Consider the following 25,512-nt stretch of genomic DNA (forward strand, 5'->3'; position numbering starts at 1 on the left):
GTTAAGCTGATTGGTCCACTTATACACGGATTTCGTAAACTTGGAAATATCCCAGATATAAATTACCTGTTACGTCAGTCCTATTGCTTGAAACAGATGTCTAATTTGTGGATGGAACGTTTTCTATATGATCGTGATACAGTTGTCGATTGTGTATGTTTCCCATATATTTGTTTACTTTCAATGTGTTTAATATATTCGTTAACTATTCGGCGTAAATATTTTGAATATTTCATTCAGACTGTGTATGTTGCCCTATTTATATTGTGTGCCTCTTTACCACTGTAGGACTAGCTTCAAGTCACGTGATGTACATAACGGCATATTACGTGCACACATCATCAGGTGGCTTTGTGTTATTTACGGAAGTATCGTCTGTAATACTGAACTCCGTATCCATTGTTGACTGGTGTGAGACAATACGTACCCTGCAGCGGACCAGTGGAATCAGGAGTCCGCTTCAAGGCCTCATTTGATTGGCTGTGACTAACGGGGAAGGGAAAGTGATTTGAGAGTGAGTTCGAATCCCTGTGTGATTTCGATGCCCATCCATGGTGTACAGCACTTATGACAGTGTCGATGTAGTGGTGAACACGTCTCCAGTCGACGACAGTTTCGTGAGAGTTACCTGAGACTGAGACTGCTCTGCCGCGACACGACACGTCACGTGACTCAGATATAACCAATAACAGCATGCTCTGCTTTCACTGCATGCTGATGTCCACATGGGATGGTGATATGTGTGACGTATTAGTTTAAATGTCTCAGCAAAACGTTATATTTATAGAAAGTCGACCCTCCACTTATTCCGGATGCTATATATATATATATATATAATACTGGTTGCTAGGGGCGACCGAGTGGATTTAGTGGTTAGGATCGGTCCTCCCAGGTTTTCCCTTGTCCTATATTCTCGTTGCTATGGGCGACCGAATCTATGGAATATTGCAGTTATTGCAGCAAACACAATGCTTACCTCACACAAAACATTTTGACAATACACCATGAACAAGCAGCTTTATGATCACGACGGGTCTCCTGTTTGTCTCTACAGAAACATATAGTTTTATTTTACGGAGACCGTATATGCCAGAAGGATGAATGCAATACACCATGCTCGTTCTTTAGAAAACAAAACGCACGTGTTGCCCGGTCGTGCACCGTCTTGCCCCGTGGGTTATTTATAGGTTGGAGTTGGTTCTATGAAACCGTCAATCGAGGCGACTAGCTCAGTGGTCAGGTGTACTGGTTGATCGCATGTGTGTGCCCACACAGTGGTTCGTTGTTCAATCAGTAGCCTTTGTACTACAGCGTCAACAAGCCCACATGACTCACAAACAACTTGTCCGATTTCACTTAGTACCAAATAATGATACGAAATTCCATTCTTGTGAGTTATGTAATTGTCACTTCCCAGGCACTCATGTCGCCGTGCATGTCACTCATAACGAAAACAAATTATGGGGAGCAATTGACTGGTAAAGAAATTAACACAGATATAAGCCACTTTTCACATAAAGACATGAAACATTTTGCCAAACATATTTTATTGACACCAATGGTGCCTACGGCGCAGTACGAGGTCAAGAACAGCTGGACACTGCCCACACCCAGTTGCATGTCTTGTAGACGAGGTCAAACACCAGTGGGGTGGGGCAACTCAAGGTGTACACCATCCCCTGAACACAACGGTAGAACACAGAGCAGTCCACGTCGCTCCGACGCCATTCCGCTGACGTTCCTGACGCACACTCGGAGACGACATCTGCAGAATAGATGACGTTGTGGTGTTAATGGTGAAATTACTGTGTAGTGATGTGCGGTTGTGCATAGGGTAGAGGTCACAAATCAGTTAAGTTAAACAATCTTGTCCTTAAATGGATGTCTGCGTTCGAAACTGCCTCTGTTCAAGCAGTGAATGGGTACCATGTGGGATGAGATGGCTCTATGATTGTTAACCTTTCATCGTCTCACCCGGATAATTAATGCATGCATAAGGATGGAAATTGCGCATCATGAATTGACCATTTTTAATTGGTGATTGTTATTGAACAAATAATGTCAGCACGTATTCATGGATAACACAGAATTTGCTATCATTATCTCTATAAGAAAATAGTGAGACGTTAGGCTGCGTCTGCCATACTAATGCTGATAATACACGACAATACAAATATGACCAATTCCCCCTAGCTCCCGTAACACACACTCATTCTCAACTGAGGCGGAATTCGGAAGTCATTCCAGCGGTACCAGAGTCTGCATATACACAGTAGATCATGGTACTGCACGCACATAAAGATATGTTAACGGAAATAGTAACTGTGCATAGCATAAAATTCCATAAAAAAACAGTTAGATGAAAAGTTATGAAAAATAATTAAGAAATACAGTTCGCTCTACCACCATGTATCGTGTAATAAAACACACTTTCGCCCTGAACTATAATAGTTAAAGTACAGAGGACGCTTGCGTCCGAGTGCTTTAACGTTATAATAGTTCAGGGCGAAAGTGTGCTTTATTACACTATACACATGGTAGAGCGAACTGTATTTCTTTTCTAAGATGCCAAATTCAATACTTTCTAAGGATAATTACGATTAATTTAAGGTAGACAACAGACGACGGTGTCGGTGACCTAAATTAAGGATCCCCGCACAGGGCTAACGTCATTCAATTGTTACGTCATCAAAAAACTATACCTTTATTGTCTGATAATGTTGTTGTTTTTTCGATTGTTCTAACCGCTAGGCATCTTAGAACCCTAAATACAACATGTAGCAAAGCACTTTGCATGAAATTTGTTGTCACCTATAACGCGTGGCACGGCTTACATCAAATCCGCGCCGGGGGTACGCTGGAGACTGGAATGGCCCAAAATGAAGTGGCCAGACATTTTGGCGCCCATCGAAACACGATCTCATCTCTCTGAAGAAGTTTTCAACATAATCGGAACACGAGAGATTTGCCGCAGATCGGCCGTCCACGCGTGACGTCACGTCAGCAAGCCAATCACATTCGGCTGACCCATCTGAGGGATCGATTCCAGACTGCCAGTTTGACTGCTCGGACCATTCCGAGTCAGTTCCAGGACTGTACAGAACTGACTGAGGAGCACATCATCCAGCCCCGGCGGCCTGCAATACATCCAATCTCACCTACAGGCACATCTTACCCGGCATCTACAATGCAGGAGACAAGATTGGAATGGTGTTTTGTACACTGACGAGGCGAGATTTCATCTGGACAGCTCAGATGGCAGGGCAAGGGAGTACAGACGGCGAGGTGAACGGTATGCTGACGCGTGCGTTGTTCAACGTCGACAGTTTGGTGGCGGAGTGTTATGATATGGGGGGGGGCATCACATCTCATGGTCGGACCCAACTTGTCATTGTCAATGGCAATCTGACAGGTCTGCGATATAGGGATGAGATCAATGGGCCTCATGTACAGCTGTTCATTCAAGGACAGAGACGTAACTTCACGCTTCAGCAAGATAATGCCCGTCCACATGTCGCTCGTGTTGTGATATATTTCCTGAGATAGGAGAACATTCCGGTTCTCCCCTGGCCAGCTGTTTCTCCAGACCTGTCCCCTATCGAGCACGCTTGGGATGAAAAGGAGAACTAGCCATTCACGTCAGCTGAATTGGGACAAGCGTAGGTTCAGACCTGGAACAACATTCCCCACGCTTTCTTCAGTCACTTTGTGTCGTCCATGCGTCATCGTTGTCAAGCCTGCATCAACGTCTATGGTGGACACACACGATGCTGAATTTGTGAACTGAATTCAGACACCACATCTCTTCAAGGACGTGTCACGATGCCTAGAGTCAACTAATACAGATTTCGATAGTTTCCTGTCAACAGTTAAACAGTGATTAAGAAAAACACCACAAATCATGGTGTTATTCTTTGCTTTAAGAAATGGCATGACATCAAATAATGTCACTGCTACGTTCTTCCGTTAGTATATATAAACACCACCTACCATTAAAATTGCTTGCTATCGTTGTCGGTGATGATGGTGTTGTTCCTGAAGTAGTGTCTGAGGTTGTGGTGGCAGATGTTGTCACAGATGTAGTGGGAGAGGTAGTCATAGCAGATGTAGTCGTTGGAGATGTCGTAGCAGACGTGGTTGTAGCAGACGTAGTTGTTTGAGATGTTGTAGCAGACGTGGTTGTAGCAGATGTAGTCGTAGCAGATGTCGTAGAAGATGTGGTTGTTGCTGACGTAGTCGTAGGAGATGTTGTAGCAGACGTAGTCGTAGGGGATGTCGTAGCAGATGTGCTTGTAGCAGACATAGTTGTTGGAGACGTTGTAGCAGACGTGGTTGTAGCAGACGTAGTCATAGGAGATGTCGTAGCAGATGTAGCTGTAGCAGATGTAGTTGTTGGAGATGTTGTAGCAGACGTGATTGATACTGACGTACTCGTAGGAGATGTCGTAGCAGATGTGGTTGTATCAGATATAGTCGTAAGAGATGTCGTAGCAGATGTAGTTGTTGGAGATGTTGTTGCAGACGTGGTTGTAGCAGACGTAGTCGTAGGAGATGTCGTAGAAGATGTGGTTGTAGGGGATGTGTTTGGTGTGCTGGTGGGTGAGGTTGCTGGTGAAGTTGTAGGGGATGTAGATTGGCATGTCAGCGCTGCACTAAGTTCTGACACCAACGGATATTCCTTGCCGCAGAATCCTCCTGTAAAATCATCCATGTCAAGAGACCAGACCATGGCACCGCCGTAACCGTTGTCCTTGACGTACTGCATCTGGGAGGGGAGACAATGGGGTGGGATGAAACACCGCTGCATGTTTAGGATACCCCCAAAAGGCCGCGACATTGTTTGCCAAACTGATTCGAAAGAATATATATGTAGACAGTTTTGGAATTTGTCTTTGACGGGCATTGTTCACGAAGGTTTAGCTGAACAGTTTTAAGATTATGAACAAAGGAACACCCTAACACATCTAATATACACAACCCCCAGGCAACATGTGAACTAAATACACAACAAGGCAGGGTATTTCCTAATGCTATTTCCTTTGGTACCTCTGCGACGAAGACCTAACAACCAAGACAAATGTTGAAGAAATGTTCGATGACCCTCAAGAGAGAGTTGTTACCCATCTAGGGTATGAAAGGATCAGGACCATAGCCTTTCGTGAGAATGTATAACGTTTTGATGAAGACCTAATTAATGGTGCTGTGCGACTTGTAATCATGGACAGCGTTTGTCGTCACCACTAGCAATCAGACAACAGTCTAAGCAATGGAAAAATCTCTCGTCTACTCCTTGGATGAAGACAAAATCTGCACCATCAGTAGAAAAGAGGTTATTTCCGTTTTTTTCAATTTCAAAGAATTCATATTGTAAGGGTAGACAAAGAACGGCAAATACTTAAATGAATACTAGTATGCTCAGGAATTCAACCAGGACAATGCACCTGGGTCCAAGTCAACATGGCTGCAGTGAATGACCGTGGCTTTGAAATCATTGACTACATCCAATACATTCAACTCTTCCATTACCTGATAAACGAGCCGTCTAGCAAACATGAAGTAAAATAAATAAGATGACATAATAAGGAAGGGTCTTACACAGCGGGATCCAGGCCCACGTCCGGCATCGTCGGCAGTCTAAGTGGGTGAACCTCGGAGGCCACCATGTGGAGTAGTAACTTGTAAGCGTGTCCATCAAGGCAGTCAGTCATAGCTAATAACAGACGTTTCGGCCACCTCAACACCCTTCGAAAACCATCATGTCGCTGATTAAGGACCATGATATACAATGCTGTCATGCTACTTTAGGAATGACACCACTGTAAAACAGTAGCAGCACCCTCCAGCACCCTGTGTATTTGACCATATCGCTATATACAGAATCCTGTGTCACCATTCGCAACGTAGAAGAACCATTTCTCACCTGCCCCACCACACTAAGCATCTTTCACACTCACGAGAGTCATTCTATATTTTGTGGTACACAGTTCGAATCAGCTCGAAGTGCATTGGCGTTGGTTGTATGAAACAGAAGATATAGAAGACCTACGACCTTACTGAAGTCCAATATAAGAACGTGCGTCAATTCTCTAGCTCGTCTAAGACTAAGGCTATACAGACCAGTAAGGCTATACAGACCAGTAAGGCTATACAGACCAGTAATACACACCAGGCTATACAGACCAGTAGGCTATACACACCAGTAAGGCTATACAGACCAGTAAGGCTATACAGACCAGTAAGGCTATACAGACCAGTAAGGCTATACAGACCAGTAAGGCTATACAGACCAGTAAGGCTATACAGACCAGTAAGGCTATACACACCAGTAAGGCTATACAGACCAGTAAGGCTATACAGACCAGTAAGGCTATACAGACCAGTAAGGCTATACAGACCAGTAAGGCTATACAGACCAGTAAGGCTATACAGACCAGTAAGGCTATACAGACCAGTAAGGCTATACAGACCAGTAAGGCTATACAGACCAGTAAGGCTATACAGACCAGTAAGGCTATACACACCAGTAAGGCTATACAGACCAGTAAGGCTATACAGACCAGTAAGGCTATACAGCCAGTATACAGACCAGTAAGGCTATACAGACCAGTAAGGCTATACAGACCAGTAAGGCTATACAGACCAGTAAGGCTATACAGACCAGTAAGGCTATACAGACCAGTAAGGCTATACACAGACCAGTAAGGGCTATACAGACCAGTCATCATAGCCCACCCACTCCGTGTGTCCATTCCGGGGGCCGTATGAGAAGGGAACACCCATAGACTCCACACGAACCGTGCTGAATCCACCCTCAAGCAGCTGGCATATCTGACAACAGAGTGTGACAGGAACATAGTTCTGGTGTGAGAATGCATCAAATACATTCATTGTAACACCAAGAGTCATTTAAATCGACCTTACTCTAAGGTTAGTGCCAGTACAGCAGTTAACACGCCTACTCGTTGTAGGCTTCAGTGGCTTGAGGTACAGTCACAAGAAACATTCATCCTGGCAAACAACCATCTCCGGCTCAATAACTGTTTGACAGTGCTGGGTTAGACAGTAAGTCATACTTACTTCATAGTAGCTGAGCGAACCTGTCATGCGGGTGTAGGGCCCAGCGGATCCTGCTGCCGAAAAGGGAGATCTGATGGCTATTTGGGACGGATCTGATAGACGGAAGTGTCTCCCATAGGTTGGTATTCCCATCAACATCTTCTTCGGATCTGCTCCCTGGTCCCGCCAGTACCGCATCGCATAGTCCTTTCAACACATTTAACTCATTTCAACAGTCTACACACTGCGTCCATATAGACACAGTTATGTCAACATTGAACTCACTGGCGACACATGAATACTGCGTGAGCACCGCTGTTCTCAAAATTCAGAGCATTATCTTGACAAATCTAACATGACATCTGCCGTTTGAGACCACCTATACAAAGTCCAGATCATTTTATTTCGTGGCAACAAACCAAGATTCTCCACATCAAAACCTTTCATTGGAAGAACAGGAAACTTCAAGAAAACACAGAAATTCAAGGAAAGAAGCCAGTCGAGACCATAGTCCCAGCTCCCTACCAGAGCCCAGCGTCTACTCCACCATGGTATCGTCATAATAGCCACCACGATTGCCCCCTTGCTTGTGTCACCATTACATTATTATCGTTGTACATTCATGCTATATATTAGCTTTACATAGCTGTGCATTAATCCCACCTTGTGTTGTGTTAACAGTACAATGATTATTCCATGCACTTGCTCAGCATTCATCGAAACAAGGGGCAAGATGTAGCTCTGAAACGTTGTCATAGAGAATGTACTTATGTTCTTTAAACTTCCAAATTCCTTTCACAGATTTCATTATCGGCGCATACTAGCAGTATGTTGTGGACACGTAGTAAAGTATTCCAATATCAGCCATCAATTGCCAGATAGTAGGTCCGGGTAAGGTATGGAATGTCGGACATAAATAATAACGGACCAGAGAAAAGTTTGAATTTGGAACACTCCACAGGTGTATCACTTTCCACGATTTTTAATCAACATGGTGGAATGTGTCATAATTTTAACCATCTATACTGTAACTGTGTTACCAGGTATATTATTACCCACGTGGTCAACGTATGGGTAGTTACACACTAATCTCGTACGTCACACGAGTGTCGTATCGTGTTGACCTGTGTCGTAACGACTTGTCGTAACCTGAGATTCTAACGATTTGATTGGATAACCGATGAACTCTCAATTAGGTCACGTTGTGACGGAACTACTTTTTCATTCATAACAAACACGTGAATTTACTCATTCTACACAAGAACACTTGTTTCGTATAATTCGTATGTTATGAGACCGAGTGTAGTATTCTCTATGTAAGCCCACCTATAGCTCTCCATCCTTTTCCGAGGCGAGGCAGGTCCAACTTGTTTTAGAATGATGTACAGTGGGTTTTTTTCTGAGACTTCATTGCGTGGAACTAAGCGTCTGGTTGTCTGACCTTTTTTAATGGACGTGAACACTGATGGCCACCTGGCATGGCTTCCTTGTAACCTTCAGTGATGAACAGTGGTTTTTTTTGAGACTTCATTGAACAGGAACTGACTTTTATTGCGTTTCTTCAACCATTTGTACACATTCCTTGTCTGATTGAAATCGAAAACTGTATTCATAAGATCACTAATGAAAACATTCCATGTCACACCAACTTTTGCTTCTGAGTATATAAAGACAGGCGGCGTGTGTGAGCGTGGTTCTGGTCTTCGTGTTAGTTGGAGCAGGTGTGGGGAGAGCGGTGAGTGAGCGTGGTTCTGGTCTTCGTGTTAGTTGGAGCAGGTGTGGGGAGAGCGGTGAGTGAGCGTGGTTCTGGTCTTCATGCTAGTTGGAGCAGGTGTGGGGAGAGCGGTGAGTGAGCGGACATACCGTGTAGTAGATGGCGCTGTTGGAGCAGGTGTGGGGAGAGCGGTGAGTGAGCGGACATACCGTGTAGTAGATGGCGCTGTTGGAGCAGGTGTGGGGAGAGAGCGGTGAGTGAGCGTGGTTCTGGTCTTCGTGTTAGTTGGAGCAGGTGTGGGGAGAGCGGTGAGTGAGCGTGGTTCTGGTCTTCATGCTAGTTGGAGCAGGTGTGGGGAGAGCGGTGAGTGAGCGGACATACCGTGTAGTAGATGGCGCTGTTGGAGCAGGTGTGGGGAGAGCAGTGAGTGAGCGGACATACCGTGTAGTAGATGGCGCTGTTGGGGTTGTAGAGCGGGCTGTGGTGATCCACCTCTGGGGGAAACGTCCAGGCTCCCTGGAAGTCGTATGCCATGATGCTTAGGAAGTCCACGTAGCTGCAACAGTGATTACACATTACAACACATGACAGAACTTGATACCATGTTTGAACACATCACTGCCTATCTACACTCTTAAAAAGATAGAAACACATACGGGATTTTGAGACTATTGAACTCATGTAGCTGCGGCAGAAACAACACAATGATACTATTTCTTTCTAAAACGTCATCTCTGTGTGATTGTAAACGGCTACGGAGCCAAAACGGGGCAATTTCAATTCTTTCCCTTTTTCAAAGAAGCGTTTGAAGAAATATTCGTCAAAACGTCACCAAGAAAACATGCAAAAGCTGTGGAATCGAAGTCTGCCGTTGCCCGACATTTCAACGATCATCAGAGCACCATATCTCGACTTGGGGATCATTTCCTGCAGACCAATTCCGCTCAAGGTCGGTCGAGAAGCGATCATCCTAGAGTTACCACGCAAGCCCAGGACCGCTACACCCGGGTTGTGCAATTGGGTCATTTCTTGCCATCCAGACTGCACAAAGCAATCCTGGTTTGAAATTTTCCGACCAAACTGTCAGGAATCGATTGCGTGAAGTGGGGATTAGACCAAGAAGGCTTCACAAAGGAGAGACTTCCATTGGCGCAATCACTGGAACCTGACCCTAAGAACCTGGAGGCGAGTCTGGTTCAGTGATGTATCACGATTTCTTCTTCACCGGCGAGATGGAAGACAGTGTGTTTGCCGCCGGAGAAATGAACGGTTTGCCCCTAATTGCATTCGACAGGTCGACAGATTCGGTTGAGGCAGTGTCATGGTGTGGGGTGAGATCAAACATCTGACTTAGTAGTGGTTCAGGGAACTTGACAGCAAATCGGTACATCAACAAAGTCCTTGCACGTCACATGCTTCCGATCATGGACCGACAGAGGGACTTATTCCAGCATGACAACGCTACTTGACATACAGCACGCGTCACAGCCCGCTACCTTGCCAGTTCTTACGTCAATGCCTTGTCAAAACACGCCTCATACACTTCCACAACTGACCATCGCACTGCAGTGTGAAAAAGTCCGCAAGTGCGACCTCGTCGACTTATCCAGTCTGTGCCGAGACGGTGCCGAGCTGTAATTTCTGCCAATGGTGACCATACACAGTACTCACGTTAGCCATCTTGTGGATTCAAGTAAACAAACACACAACAATAAAGACTGTTGCTGTGTTTGCGAACTCTTTGTCTATTGACGTGTGAATTGTGACCTGTTTACCATTGAAAGTACATGAAATAATTGCAATAAATTCTAACGCAATAAATTCTTCTAAGAATGGCGTATGCGTTTCTTGTTTGAAGAGTATATGTGCCGCGGTGACTGCACGTGGAAACAAGTGGATACCGGACAATGTGTTACCAACTACCCTTGGCAACTGACGTGCATTGTAAAACCTGACCTAGATAACATATGTTAATTACCTAGATAACAGAGGTGTAATGTACTATGTTACCAGCTGACCTAGATAACAGAGGTATGTTGTAGGAGCCGTCGATGATGGGCTGGCCAGCTGACACAGCGGCAGCCAGTATGAGGCGCTTCCGGTCACCCGTGAGAACTTCTTCATCAAACTTGGTACGTAGAGTCTTCAACCGAGCAAACACACGATGTTCAACATTCAGCATCAACTGGGAGTTCTATACCAATCATTTATAGCATCATCATTCGCGTAAAAACATGCAGATATTATGTTATGATAACAAAGTAAAATTGATCCGCATCTGGTGCTAGCTACATCATGGTTTCTATAGCGACCTGATTTTTAAAGGCAGCTTGTCACAAAATGTATATATGTCGACGTTCTGTTACAGTTCGCACCGACCTCCATCAGTTCCGTGTGTTGTGTCTTGTGGCCGGTCATTGACGGATATTCCCAGTCTATGTCGAGCCCGTCGAGGCCGTTGTCACGTATGAAGTTTATGGCGTTGACGGCAAAAGTTTGCATATCAGCCTGAGACTGTGTGACGCTAATAAAGCCTTGTATACGCTGCCAGCCACCCAGGGCAGCCAGAAGCTTCAGGTCAGGGTTGGTCTGTCTGACGGCACGTAGCTGCTGTAACATAACTGACGAAGAACATTGTGTCACCAATACAAAAGTAAAACTGCATCATTTTGTTGTAAAGAACCTAGATACCTCCTGTATACCAGGCGTCAAACACAATATCACACCCCGAAATTCCTAGACTATGCTTAATTTACATTTGCCCCGGGCGCCGTACGATAAATTGGTCTACGTTACTCCGTGCGATGTTTGGGGCATCGTAGATGGCTGCGGGCTACGGTGTTTGTGTTCATACTATCTACGATCATCATGGCATTCTTGTATTGTCCCTAGGGGGCAAGCCGGGGCAATCTGTACAGAGGCTGTTCGGACATCGCAGCCGTTGTGCAGCCGTTGTGCCGTTTTAAGCATCATCAAAACTGTATAAACATTATCACACACAACATTTTTGCTTGTGGTTTCCAATCGCACATTAAGAAACTAGAATTGTAAGTTTAGGCAACAACACAATGTCTAAATCAAGCAAACGGAGAAATGGATGGAAATCCAAGAAGGACCCACAGCCTGTTGAGAAGTTGCAATATATAGCCTACCCATCTGACAAGTGTTTGGCCCGCCTCAAGGCGGCTACACGCCCATGGCGAGGATTGTGCCGCCTGCGACATGTCTATTAACTTTTCAAATTTCTATTACTTCCCGCGAAACAAAATCGTAGAGGCTGCGGAGTCAGTGAATCCGTACGAACATCTCGGAAGCAGCACAGGAAAGTGGATATGGGCAGGATACGGGGTCCGAAGATCAATCGCATGCCAAATGACTAGTACGTGTCCCCGCACATACCGACTCTCCCACGTGCCTCCAACACTGACACTCCCATATTACGTGCCCGATCACACAAAAAATAAAACACCCAGAGATTACGCCCGCCCCCCCCCCCCCACACACACACCGATAGTGTCAGATTACGTGTCCCCGCACGCCGACTCTCCCACGTGCCTCCCACACTCTTCACTCACTTACGTGCCCTCCACAAAAACACAACGCACGCAGAGATTACGCCGCCCCCACACACACACCGATAGTGTCAGATTACGTGACCCCACCCCCACAGAAACACCCCAAGATTACATGTCCCCCACACAGCAACAGTCACCGATTATGTGTTCTCCCTCACACACGCGCGCGCACCCACGCACACACACACACAGACAGACACACGCGCACACGCGCACACAGACACAGGTTACCTGCTGCACACAAACCAACACACACAGATTACTTGTCCCACACACACCAACACTCACAGGTTACTTGTCCCCCACACACCGACAGTGACAGATTATGCGTTCAGCCACTCGTGGATGCTCTCAGATTACGCACGGGGATGTATGTACACATTATACTGACCATTCTCGTTCCACTCTCTGTAAACAATTGTCTTCGAACTCGCGTCGATGTCGAGGAAGGCGTAGAGGATGTGTGTGCACAGTGTTGCGTTGATGTTACTCGGCACAAACCGTGCCGGTGCTGATCTGTACTGGGACCAGTTGGTGATGTAGCACGCCCTCACGTACTTGCTGCACACTGTAGGCACAGACATCAGCTGTACTGCATGGACAACAGCTGCTTGCCTATAGAGGTCAGTTTCAACCTGTCCAGCAGCTGGACATTTCCTGACATCACTACACTTTGTACAACGATCATGTATATCACGTGTAACAGACAAGAGTGAGTGCATGAGTGAGTGAGTTTACTTTTACGCCGCTTTTAGCATTATTCCAGCAATATCACGCCAGGCGACACCAGAAATGGGCTTCACTCATAGTACCCTTGTGGGGAATCGAACCAGGGTCTTCACGAACGACGAGCGACGAGCGAACACTAAGCTACCCCACCGCCCCTTTTCAGACAAGAAGGGCCATGTATTTGATATTTGCTGCCACTAGTTTATAGAGAAAGTAACCTAATATTTTACTTTTGCTTGACACACATACACTGTAAGTAGATTTAAGGGAACAGTATGTGTCTGTGTCAAAATACCGAGAAGATTTACCTTCATTACTCGTACAGGTTTTCGTGAGGAAAGAGTTTCCTGGCTTGGTGACCTTGACCGTGTTCACAACGTAGACGTAACAGTCAGTGTCCCGTATCTCCGCTGCCACGCACCCGGCAGTCCCGTCACAGAAGTCCTTGCACTCCTGGGTGGAAGCCACTGTTTTAAAATTAGCCCAGTCAGATTGATCACCTGCAGTGTCCGCTTCCTCCGTGTAAGTGCAGCCCCCTGAAAACACACACACACACACAGAGTAAAGGGACATTAAGGACACAGTAGAATGAACATGCATGCCTATTGTATATCAGATTGACAGCTGGTTGTTTTTGAGTATATTATTAAACACATGACGATAATTCTGATATCAGCAAAATTCTAACACTGCATATGCATTGACTGCAGGATATTTATTATCAAATATGCACATAACGTGTTCCTAAATTAAAATCAACAATCACAAATATGCCAGTTGCTTAATATGTTTTCAATGAGAAAAGTTTCCGTCACTGTACACAACTATTCAAATCTGCCTGTCTGAAAAGGAAGGTTGACGTTGTAACATCTACATCTAGAATAAGATGTCCTCAAATATTTGGGTCACTTCATCTTAAATGTGTTTCCATAACTATTCACATATTCATAAGGTATTTAAACGTATTGTAGTAATGCCTTTAAGCATACTTGCGATGACTGAAAGAGATTACCGTGTAGCCTGTGTCTATCTGTGTCAATGACTTGTTTACAGCCTGCTACTCCAGGCAAAGCAAAATATAAATCTAACATTGTTTTGTGAATAATGATTCACATCATCCGAAGATTATGAAAAAAGGGACATGGTATTGAAAACTAACTGTTTGCTAAACGCAACAATACTACTCAAAGTTTGCTAGGGATTACGTCTTGATGACATCTCTACTGTCTGTGTACTTTGGTAATTACCTTGTCGACACAGAAAGACTTGTCCAATATTTATTCATATCATTTTGGAAATGAAATACTGACACTGTAGTAGTAAACAGATGTAAATAAATACGAAATCCCAATTACTATAAATGTCCGTTACCAAAGTACTACACAAAGCATTATATGTTGTTAAAGGAAGTCTTATTTGGTATTTTAACAAAAAGTCATACTTCCTATGACAAATTATGGAAATTATAGTGGTTATATTATATTATGGTTATTGCATATAGTTAAGATAAAACAATAGTTCCTTATATCCTAATATAATTTATGTCAATTACAAAGAGATGAAATCTGTATAATAACTCAAATAAAAGTTTAAAACTTCCAAGACAGCCTTTACAAAGATAATTTATTGAAAGCAAACAAGTTCACAACACAATATAGCCTTGTACGAAATGACAGGGTTGAACAATCTGTGAATCACAAATAAGACGTGATACATATACTTTAGTTTCACCGTGGTTGAAGATAGCAGAGGATTGCTTGCGACGCCTATCATCCCTTAAAACCATAGACATGCATAGTCTGAGCTTGAAAACGTGTCGAAGCCAAAGGGGGATAACTCTCATTAGTGTAACGTTCACTAACTCACTATAAACAAAGTTATGCCACTTTTCAAAAGTGGCTAAAGGGAACTACATGTAATCCATTAAATTTACTAATGTGCCACGTGTCAAATAGGCCTCTTATTGGCCCACGTCGCCCTAAAACCTTAACACCACCTGTGTCATTACAACATAAACCAATCATATAACACGGAAAGATTGAAACAACCCGATATACAATGGCTGGTTAACCACTACAGGACCCAAATTTTACTTTGAACGAACAGATTGCATCCAGTCACGGACACGGAATGCACGAGTTGCTTGAAACCCTGTGTTTGGATATATTCTGACTGAATTGTTGCACGTCAAAATGTTATCAGAGAGCACAGCATTTGATATTGACGACTGCACCCACCGGGGGCACGTATGCTCCCGCATCAGCAAAGAAGGTGTCCGCAGAAATATGACCAGCAGTGCATGGAACTAGAGGTCTGGATCGGGGAGACATGTTTCTCCGGATTATAGGAAGACGCCATTACTTCGTGACACCTATCACAGTCAGGAATGACCCATGGAAAGCCAGAAGCGTTAGCGGTAAAATAATTAGAAGTTGGTCCACTAAGGAAGGATAACACTATATGGATGAACACCGTCTATAATAAACATGGTCGCACATCCATATATTGCCATCCTTCCATATATTGCCATCCTTCCTTATATTGCCATCCTTCCATATATTGCCATCCTTCCTTATATTGCCATCCTTCCATATATTGCCATCCTTCCATATATTGCCATCCTTCCTTATATTGCCATCCTTCCTTATATTGTCCTTATATTGCCATCCTTCCATATATTGCCATCCTTCCATATATTGCCATCCTTCCTTATATATTGCCATCCTTCCTTATATTGCCATCCTTCCTTATATTGCCATCCTTCCATATATTGCCATCCTTCCATATATTGCCATCCTTCCTTATATTGCCATCCTTCCTTATATTGCCATCCTTCCATATATTGCCATCCTTCCATATATTGCCATCCTTCCTTATATTGCCATCCTTCCTTATATTGCCATCCTTCCATATATTGCCATCCTTCCATATATTGCCATCCTTCCTTATATTGCCATCCTTCCATATATTGCCATCCTTCCTTGGTTCCTACTCAGCATTGGTATAAAGTTGATTCGACATGACATGCACGTTACAGGATTGGGATGATGATAACGTCAGTTGCACGGCACATGGTTGTGGTTCAATACACAGGTGAGTCGAGATACGGTGGCCAGCCGGCATAGTATGAGGGGAGCTCAATAAGGATTTGTTATTTCAATAGAGGTGTCGGGGGACAGATAATGCTACAGGCAAGACATTACTAAATTTGTACGTGGGACCGGATGATGGTGCAGGACTTCATCCTCATATGGTCGATAACTCAGACCTTCATCGCCCCAGGGTTGTTTATGTCTGCTCAGAGCAGGAGACCTCTGCCCGACCTTCATTTTCATGGTCCCCCTACATATACACATACATATATATATATATATATATATATATATATATATATACACACATATATATATATATATACATACAAATCGCAGATACACTCTTCTACACTTGAACCCAGTTACACGTAAATCTGGAAAGTTATGTTTACAGACTCAGTAGCATATTCATATTGTGGTTCATTCAGATCAATACATCTGTGAAGATGCGGGTTAGAACTGATCTTCAGCAACGCATGCATGTCGTACACGTGTCATCGTATCCCAAATGCGTATATCGATGCTCATGCTGTTGATCACTGGATTGCCTGCTCCAGACTCGATTATTTACAGACCAAAGACATCCGACAAATTACACTCAATACCAATCCAACATTGACAGCAAGAGAACAGCGTGCCTCAGTGTAAAATACCCGGAGAAGTCAATGATGAGGCAGTAAAATCTCCCTCATGTCATGGAGTTTTTGAACTCTAACCCAAAATGGACATGGATACACACTAAGTCTATTAGAGAATGGCGTCATTTTTACAGAGAAGGGACACATGACATAACTCGGAAATCTCTAAACATGGGGCTGCATTCATGAGTAAGACAATGTACTGCTGGTAGCAGAGAAGACTTCCTGATTCACCATAACCACACTACATCATATCGACCTTGCAGTTTGTTATTAGAAGCATACCGCAACTTAAACAAAACGTTTGATCGGAGAAAGGTTGATTCTCCAGTGGATCTTTCTGCAGAAAGTAGGTAAATCCTCATAAATAGCTGGGGAAAAACAGTGAATTGTTCAACAGATATGAATGACATTAAGTTATCCTCCCAGGGCTGATTCCACAAAACTGTCTAAAAGCAGTTATATCCTGAATATAACAAGCTACATTGTGAAAAAACTAGTAATCAACAAACTTATGCATAGCCCTATCACTGTTATTTTGTTTGAGGTTCAACAAATAGCAAAATGGCTCCCCAACTGCGTTTTAAACTCATTCCAAAAATAACGCGTGGGCAATATCACACAAAGAACATGGCTACTTGAGGTACGTCTACGAGATATAGCAAGTTGGCAGTATAAAGGGGAATGTCTCAACAAATCAAGAGTACACACATCAATTACGTACTTGGTAAAATGTGGGAAGCGATCTTGCAGTCCACGGTTTGCGTCATTAGAAACATAACGAGAGACCTGTGGTTGGCCTTGTGCGTTTGCCTGAACTTATGGAATAATGCCATTCCTCAATCGAGTTCAAGTTAAGTCCGTTAATTTGGGGGCGTCTGTTCTGAATGACATTATTTTCTTTTATTAAATCCCATTTCGTTTCCATAAATCAGATAATTTTTCACTCTTGAGTTATAGTTTTAAAGTTTTCAGCTTCACATGTAACCATACAAGATGGCCGAATTGCTTCATGGCCGGAGATATGAACTTGCTTGGTTGAAATAACCTGTCTGTAACCTGAATAACCCCAATATAAGGAATAAACCCTTGTGACCTAAAATATGTTTGTCTTCATGCAACAAATGATTCTAACTAACTCAGTTCAGTCTCCTGAGTAGACGCAACTCTGTGTGCTGCAGACACCTGTATAATACAAACAATACGTGTTGTAGCACTCACTGTTAAACTAACTCTGTCTTGTCTGGCCACATAATTACACCCAACATATTGTAGCACAGACAGAAGTGCCTAGTTGTTTAGTTGACGAAGTACGTTTCTGTACCACTTCAGGCAGCATACATATGATCAGTTTACACATATAAGCTTTGTTATGACTTTCTTCTTGGAAATATATAGTAGGACGAAGTTCATTGTCCTTTCAAGTGTATATGTCATAATAACTCAAACAATCAGTTAACATATAGCAATAACATAAATACATTTTATAGAAAATGGGATCAAAACACGCCAATGAGCTATCTCATTAACATCTACTTGGCGACATCTATCGATTGCCACTACCATTAACTGGGACATCTTGCATAACGGGCATTGTTAAACTTAGTTCATCTCTTACAGCAACCCACAGTTAACCTAATTAATCAGGAGTGGGCCATTGTTATCCTTAGTTTATCTCTCTTACAGCAACCCATAGTCAATCTAATTAATCAGGAGTGGGCCATTGTTATCCTTAGTTTATCTCTCTTACAGCAACCCATAGTTAACCTAGTTAATCAGGAGTGGGCCATTGTTATCCTTAGTTTATCTCTCTTACAGCAACCCATAGTCAATTTAATTAATCAGGAGTGGGCCATTGTTATCCTTAGTTTATCTCTCTTACAGCAACCCATATTTAACCTAGTTCATCAGGAGTGGGCTATTGTTCACCTAGTTCATCAGGAGTGGGCTATTGTTATCCTAGTTCATCAGGAGTGGGCTGCTGTTGAATCACTATGACTGACCATCACTGACATCCATCTTTGACCTCGGTTAACCGTCAACCTATTTCATCCACAGAGGACCTTCATTAAGCAAGACTTACATACTTTATAGTGGCCAATCGTTGACCCTGACCTTGATAATCGGTAATGGTTAAGACGTAGATCATCCACAATGTGCCACAGTTGACACTGACCAAGATCACCAACAATAGCCTTGACCCTGTATTTGAACAGCAGGCCATAAGTGACAGTTGATTATCCACGATGGAGCTCCATTAAAGCTAACCTAAATCATCGACTGAGTACTATCGACGACCCTCATTATTTACAGTGGACCATCAGTGACCCTGACCAGCCTCAATCACAATCGTTTAGATCTGTCACTTTGACATACATCTTCCACAGACAACACTCGTTGACCCAGTTCTTCCAGAGAGACATCTTCCACCCTGACCGGGGTGGGTCATCAACAGTGGCCTTGACTTTGATTATGGCCCAGACAATAGACCATTGTTGATCAGGGGCTCCTTTCACAAAGCACTAAGGTGATCGTAAGTCACTAAGGTAACCTTAGGTCAATGTTAAAGAATGGGAGTTAAGGTTAACCTTAGTAAAGGTTGCTTTGTGAAAGGAGGCCCTGGACGGTCCATCGTGGAAATTCGTTAGCTTCGACCACCCACCATGAATCATCAATGACCTTAATCATCCCGACCTACATGATCCGAACTGGCCTCCACATATGTGACTTCTACAGTGGAGGCCATAATCCATTGATGAACTCCTGTTGATCAATGAATTAATTAGAACATCCACAGTGATCACAGTGACCTACAATGCACCATTTTAACATCATGAAACTACACTCTCCCAAAAACGAAACGTAAAAAGTGTATTTTCACGAATTTAATCCGATAACGTTAAAGTGAGATAACACATGTAACGCTGGATCAGTTCCAGTCATCCACTGTATAAAAGATTAAATGAATAGCGTATAAAGCGTTCAGTAAGTGAAGGCGTCCGTTCCGAGTTGGACGGTCTCTTCAGTACCTGTTATGGTCACCATGAGTCCCCAAGCCTGATCTGCGCCGTCTCGGCATGGACTGAATAAGTCTTTGAATAAGACCTTGTGCAATTCTGGCCCATTCCTCTTGCAATGCCTGCGACAGTTGATCTCACGACTGGGTGCCGGTTGACGTACACGTACGCGTTGGCCGAGGTCTTCCCAGAAATACACGATGGGGTTGAGGTCGGGTGATTTGAAAGGCCATGGAAGCACTGTACTATTCTCATTCTGGAGATACGGAATAGTGGCGTGTGCTTTGTGAGGCCTGACATTATCTTGCTGGAACAACTCCCTCTGGCGGACAATGCTAGTCTCTGTACCGAATAGCGGTTAAATTGCCCTGGAGGTGCACACAGTTAGAGTTCTGCTTGTAGGATATGGTTCCCCACCCCATGACACTCCCCCATCATATTGGTCAACCTGGTCAACACACTACTGGAGAAAACGTCCATCTCCCCGTCGATAGACACATAGTACCAGTCACACCACTGAAGCAAAAAGCGTGATTCTTCATTGAACCATACACGTCGCCAGTGTCGTATAGGGTCCAGAATCGAACGTTATTGCACCAAGGTCTTCCAGGCCGATCATGCATAGAATTGGTTTGTTAATATTGGTCCCCAAAATGACTGATGGTACTCTGGTGAACATTCAGGTGACTTTCAAGGGCAGACTGACACTCCCCAGGAGTGAGTCGCGGCATAAAGGTATTCTTTCATTTAGATTAAAAATGTCAATGACGGTCTAAAAGCAAAACGGTCCTCAAATCCGTACCTGCATACTTCTAACCACTGTTTCTTCATGACATTTTCATGCAGGTTTCGGAGATAAACTTGCATTAACAATTCCGAAGATGCATTCTTGCGCTTTCCATTCGTTCCATGTACACAAACCTTACAATAGCGATATTATAACAATCAAACACTAAGTTTGAACAATATTGGACATTTCATAAATCCATATCACCTATGCTGGGTTTTTTGTTTGTTTGTTCGTTTGTTTGTTTTTGTTGTTTTTTGTTGTTTTTTGTTTCTTTTTTTTTGGGGGGGAGTACTATAATGGGAGAAAAAGGAGAAACAAATGTTCCATAAAACAAGACGATATCACCCGAGTATCCCCAAATATAACTTTTTTTCTGTACTATTGTTCAGCAGTAACAGTAATACAGATGGTGAACGTAGCGTTGAGAGATGTAGCCTTGAGAGATGTAGCCTTGGGAGATGTAGCGTTGAGAGATGTAGCTTTGAGAGATCGTGGTGAGATTTCAAGCAATTTACTAATGTACAATATTAACTGTACTCATGGGGAACCACTGTCACGCTATCGAGGAATCCAGACATTGATGAGCAACACGTACGGACATACCTGAACATACCGGCAGGAGACACAGCACAGCAAACACACGGAGCACCATCATCCACACCTGGAAAATACTAACGTTCTACACATGTTATCTATTGCATAGTGTGTCAGTGTTATTCTGTGTGAAACAATGTTCCACGTTTAGTATACTGTATATGTGGACAGTCAGTAAGGGGCAGTGGTGTGCTTTTTTTAGGCTACTACTGGGTATGACGGCAGTATGGACCTTTCCACTATATTCTGACTCGGGGAGTTAGAGAATCTTTCGAAGTCCTTTTCCTAGCTGTATCAGGTGTGCCTGCTCTTGAACCTATCTCACATTAAATTTCAGGTTGCCAGAAGACCAACACTTGTGTGAACATCATTCTTGCCCTGGATACTTAGCCTACACCTATTTTGAAACTTGACCATTTTTTAAGAGAATTGAATATGGTCATCGTTGTCTTTATTGCTATGATCACTGCTTCTGTATTTGGATTTGTACTTCGCTCCAGTTTTTTTCTTCCTCTGTAATATCTTTGAGGAGATTTATATTAATTTGTAAACTTAGTTAATTATAGAATACAATGTTTCATTATATATCACATCGCTGTTTGTTGGTTTCAAACCAAGTTCTTTACGGCCTAATTTCCGGGTAACTACTGCATGAGTATGACTGACTGACTGACTGAGTTTAGTTTTACGCCGCTTTTAGCAATATTCCAGCAATATCACTGCGGTGGACACCAGAAATGGGGCATGAGTATGAAGTCAGCAGCACTGTGATACAAGAAGCACGCAGATGCATACATGATGCCATAATACTGAACCCATATTGCATTGTGATTACACAGTCACAAAACAAAATGAATCAGGTGAACTTGAATTAAATTCGAAAACAAATATGATTATTAAATGTATAGATCTTTTACAACAGACAAAACGTTTTGAGTAAATGATAATAGATGGTATTGTTATGAAAATTGAGAGATTAATGAAAACCAATGAATATTGAAATGGTCTTACAACTCAAACCTGTTATAGTTAATCTACGATAAGTATTTTAATACTTATTTCATTACCACATCTCATTGAACATATGTTTAAGGTTTAACAACATCTTTGAAATGATGAGAGTAATCGTGTGTGTGTACTACAGGTATGATAGTTGTCAATATGTACCGTATATAAACTGTTTGAATACTTTCAGATAACAGTTTGAAAATATGATAGCCCGTGTTCAGAATGTACAGGAATGGTTCTGCGTTGTTACACTTGCTGATCTGTAGATGTTGTAATAACAATGTTATAGAATACGAATATCGGAATATCATTTTCTTCTTGTATGTCCAGCATATAAAACTAAACGTAAAACTGTAGAATTCTATTTTGTCCATCCGTCAATTAATAAATTTTCTTCTATATTGAATTCAAATTCAAGTTCAAATGAAAGGGTAATTCAAAATGTTGCAGTTTTTAGTTATCAAGCCATGATGATAAGAAAACTGTATATATGAAATGTACTATAGGCCTGTGGCCTCCTCAGTACCGATTGATTGAGAACATCGAAATCCAAAAGAGAAAAACTAGACATAAACAGAGCCCCTCCCCCTTCCCTGGCTGTACTCCACTGTGCTAGTATCTCCTAGTCTAAGACAATGTGGTGGTTGCTTGCCTTACAGCTTGTGTCACAACAGACAGCTTTCCGTCATCACTACTTTGATTTATCACAATTGGTTTCCTTGTACATTATTCTCACTGGTTTCGTCGTTACATTGTTATACATGTACATTTATCTCACCGTGCGAAACGCTTTAGGTATTAGTGTTATCTATAGGCTCAAAATAACACTTCACTTCACTAAATCAAGCTTCCCTGATAACCAGGATCATTCTGTCTATTGTCAAATGTGCATATATGTCCCTTTTGTGTTTGCAACCTTTCGATTACGGAAAGATTTTGCATGAATATTATTTATTCCCCTGTTAAACTGTCTGTCACCTATAGTCGTACACATCTAAAACCCATAACGACAGTGTTGGGCCGAACGCTCAGCGTGTGTATCACATTGCTACGTCCCTGGTTTAACGTCATGTCCTTGTAGCTATCTTCCCCGCACAAAATATGCTTTAACAACCCCGAGGGAACATCTCTATGGCATGTAACCGTATGTGCTGCATGAGGAGATCATGGTGGTGTCTATGTTGAAGGAAACATCTCTGTGGCATGTAACCGTATGTGCTGCATGAGGAGATCATGGTGACGTCTATGTTGAAGGAAACATCCCTGTGGCATGTAACCGTATGTGCTGCATGAGGAGATCATGGTGGTGTCTATGTTGAAGGAAACATCCCTGTGGCATGTAACCGTATGTGCTGCATGAGGAGATCATGGTGGTGTCTATGTTGAAGGAAACATCCCTGTGGCATGTAACCGTATGTGCTGCATGAGGAGATCATGGTGACGTCTATGTTGAAGGAAACATCCCTGTGGCATGTAACCGTGTGTGATGCATGAGGAGATCATGGTGGTGTCTATGTTGAAGGAAACATCCCTGTGGCATGTAACCGTGTGTGATGCATGAGGAGATCATGGTGACGTCTATGCTGAAGGAAACATCCCTGTGGCATGTAACCGTATGTGATGCATGAGGAGATCATGGTGACGTCTATGTTGAAGGAAACATCCCTGTGGCATGTAACCGTATGTGCTGCATGAGGAGATCATGGTGACGTCTATGCTGAAGGAAACATCCCTATGGCATGTAACCGTATGTGTGATGCATGAGGAGATCATGGTGGTGTCTATGTTGAAGGAAACATCCCTGTGGCATGTAACCGTATGTGCTGCATGAGGAGATCATGGTGACGTCTATGTTGAAGGAAACATCTCTGTGGCATGTAACCGTATGTGCTGCATGAGGAGATCATGGTGGTGTCTATGTTGAAGGAAACATCCCTGTGGCATGTAACCGTATGTGCTGCATGAGGAGATCATGGTGGTGTCTATGTTGAAGGAAACATCCCTGTGGCATGTAACCGTAACCGTATGTGATGCATGAGGAGATCATGGTGGTGTCTATGTTGAAGGAAACATCCCTGTGGCATGTAACCGTATGTGCTGCATGAGGAGATCATGGTGGTGTCTATGTTGAAGGAAACATCCCTGTGGCATGTAACCGTATGTGCTGCATGAGGAGATCATGGTGGTGTCTATGTTGAAGGAAACATCCCTGTGGCATGTAACCGTATGTGCTGCATGAGGAGATCATGGTGGTGTCTATGTTGAAGGAAACATCCCTGTGGCATGTAACCGTATGTGCTGCATGAGGAGATCATGGTGGTGTCTATGCTGAAGGAAACATCCCTGTGGCATGTAACCGTATGTGCTGCATGAGGAGATCATGGTGGTGTCTATGTTGAAGGAAACATCCCTGTGGCATGTAACCGTATGTGCTGCATGAGGAGATCATGGTGGTGTCTATGTTGAAGGAAACATCCCTGTGGCATGTAACCGTATGTGCTGCATGGGGAGATCATGGAGGTGTCTATGTTGAAGGAAACATCTCTATGGCATGTAACCGTATGTGCTGCATGGGGAGATCATGGTAGGTGTCTATGTTGAAGGAAACATCTCTGTGGCATGTAACCGTATGTGCTGCATGAGGAGATCATGGTGGTGTCTATGTTGAAGGAAACATCCCTGTGGCATGTAACCGTATGTGCTGCATGAGGAGATCATGGTGGTGTCTATGTTGAAGGAAACATCCCTGTGGCATGTAACCGTATGTGCTGCATGAGGAGATCATGGTGGTGTCTATGTTGAATGAAACATCTCTGTGGCATGTAACCGTATGTGCTGCATGAGGAGATCATGGAGGTGTCTATGTTGAAGGAAACATCCCTGTGGCATGTGTGCTGCAACCGAGATCATGTGCTGCATGAGGAGATCATGGTGGTGTCTATGTTGAAGGAAACATCCCTATGTTGATGTAACCGTGGCATGTGCTGCATGAGGAGATCATGGTGGTGTCTATGTTGAAGGAAACATCCCTGTGGCATGTAACCGTATGTGCTGCATGAAGGAGATCATGGTGGTGTCTATGTTGAAGGAAACATCCCTGTGGCATGTAACCGTATGTGCTGCATGAAGGAGATCATGGTGGTGTCTATGTTGAAGGAAACATCCCTGTGGCATGTAACCGTATGTGCTGCATGAGGAGATCATGGTAGTGTCTATGTTGAAGGAAACATCCCTGTGGCATGTAACCGTATGTGCTGCATGAGGAGATCATGGTGGTGTCTATGTTGAAGGAAACA

General features: G+C 43.4%; 2 protein-coding genes across 2 annotated transcripts in view; both read right to left on the reverse strand.

Annotated features, from left to right (window-relative positions):
• Positions 1-1,548: 1,548 nt before the first annotated feature.
• On the reverse strand, positions 1,549-4,633 carry LOC124264042 (integumentary mucin C.1-like). Its single transcript, XM_046698761.1, has 2 exons — positions 3,991-4,633; positions 1,549-1,765 (listed from the first exon to the last, which is right to left on the reverse strand). The coding sequence occupies exons 1-2, from the start codon at positions 4,349-4,351 to the stop codon at positions 1,584-1,586; spliced, it is 543 nt and encodes a 180-aa protein (XP_046554717.1). The 5' UTR covers positions 4,352-4,633; the 3' UTR covers positions 1,549-1,583.
• LOC124264049 (oviduct-specific glycoprotein-like) overlaps positions 4,464-25,512 on the reverse strand; it is a 38,542-nt gene continuing 17,493 nt past the window's right edge. The window contains exons 11-19 of the mRNA XM_046698766.1: positions 13,383-13,610; positions 12,737-12,913; positions 11,150-11,391; positions 10,789-10,913; positions 9,152-9,326; positions 7,078-7,263; positions 6,733-6,828; positions 4,649-4,765; positions 4,464-4,592 (exon numbers count right to left, since the gene is read on the reverse strand). Coding sequence (XP_046554722.1) covers positions 4,464-4,592; positions 4,649-4,765; positions 6,733-6,828; positions 7,078-7,263; positions 9,152-9,326; positions 10,789-10,913; positions 11,150-11,391; positions 12,737-12,913; positions 13,383-13,610 — 1,475 coding nt within the window. The remainder of the gene's footprint in view (positions 4,593-4,648; positions 4,766-6,732; positions 6,829-7,077; positions 7,264-9,151; positions 9,327-10,788; positions 10,914-11,149; positions 11,392-12,736; positions 12,914-13,382; positions 13,611-25,512) is intronic.

The sequence above is a fragment of the Haliotis rubra genome, unplaced genomic scaffold, assembly GCF_003918875.1.
Source record: "Haliotis rubra isolate DU_JTF1 unplaced genomic scaffold, ASM391887v1 Scf905, whole genome shotgun sequence".
NCBI classification, from domain to species: Eukaryota; Metazoa; Mollusca; class Gastropoda; order Lepetellida; family Haliotidae; genus Haliotis; species Haliotis rubra.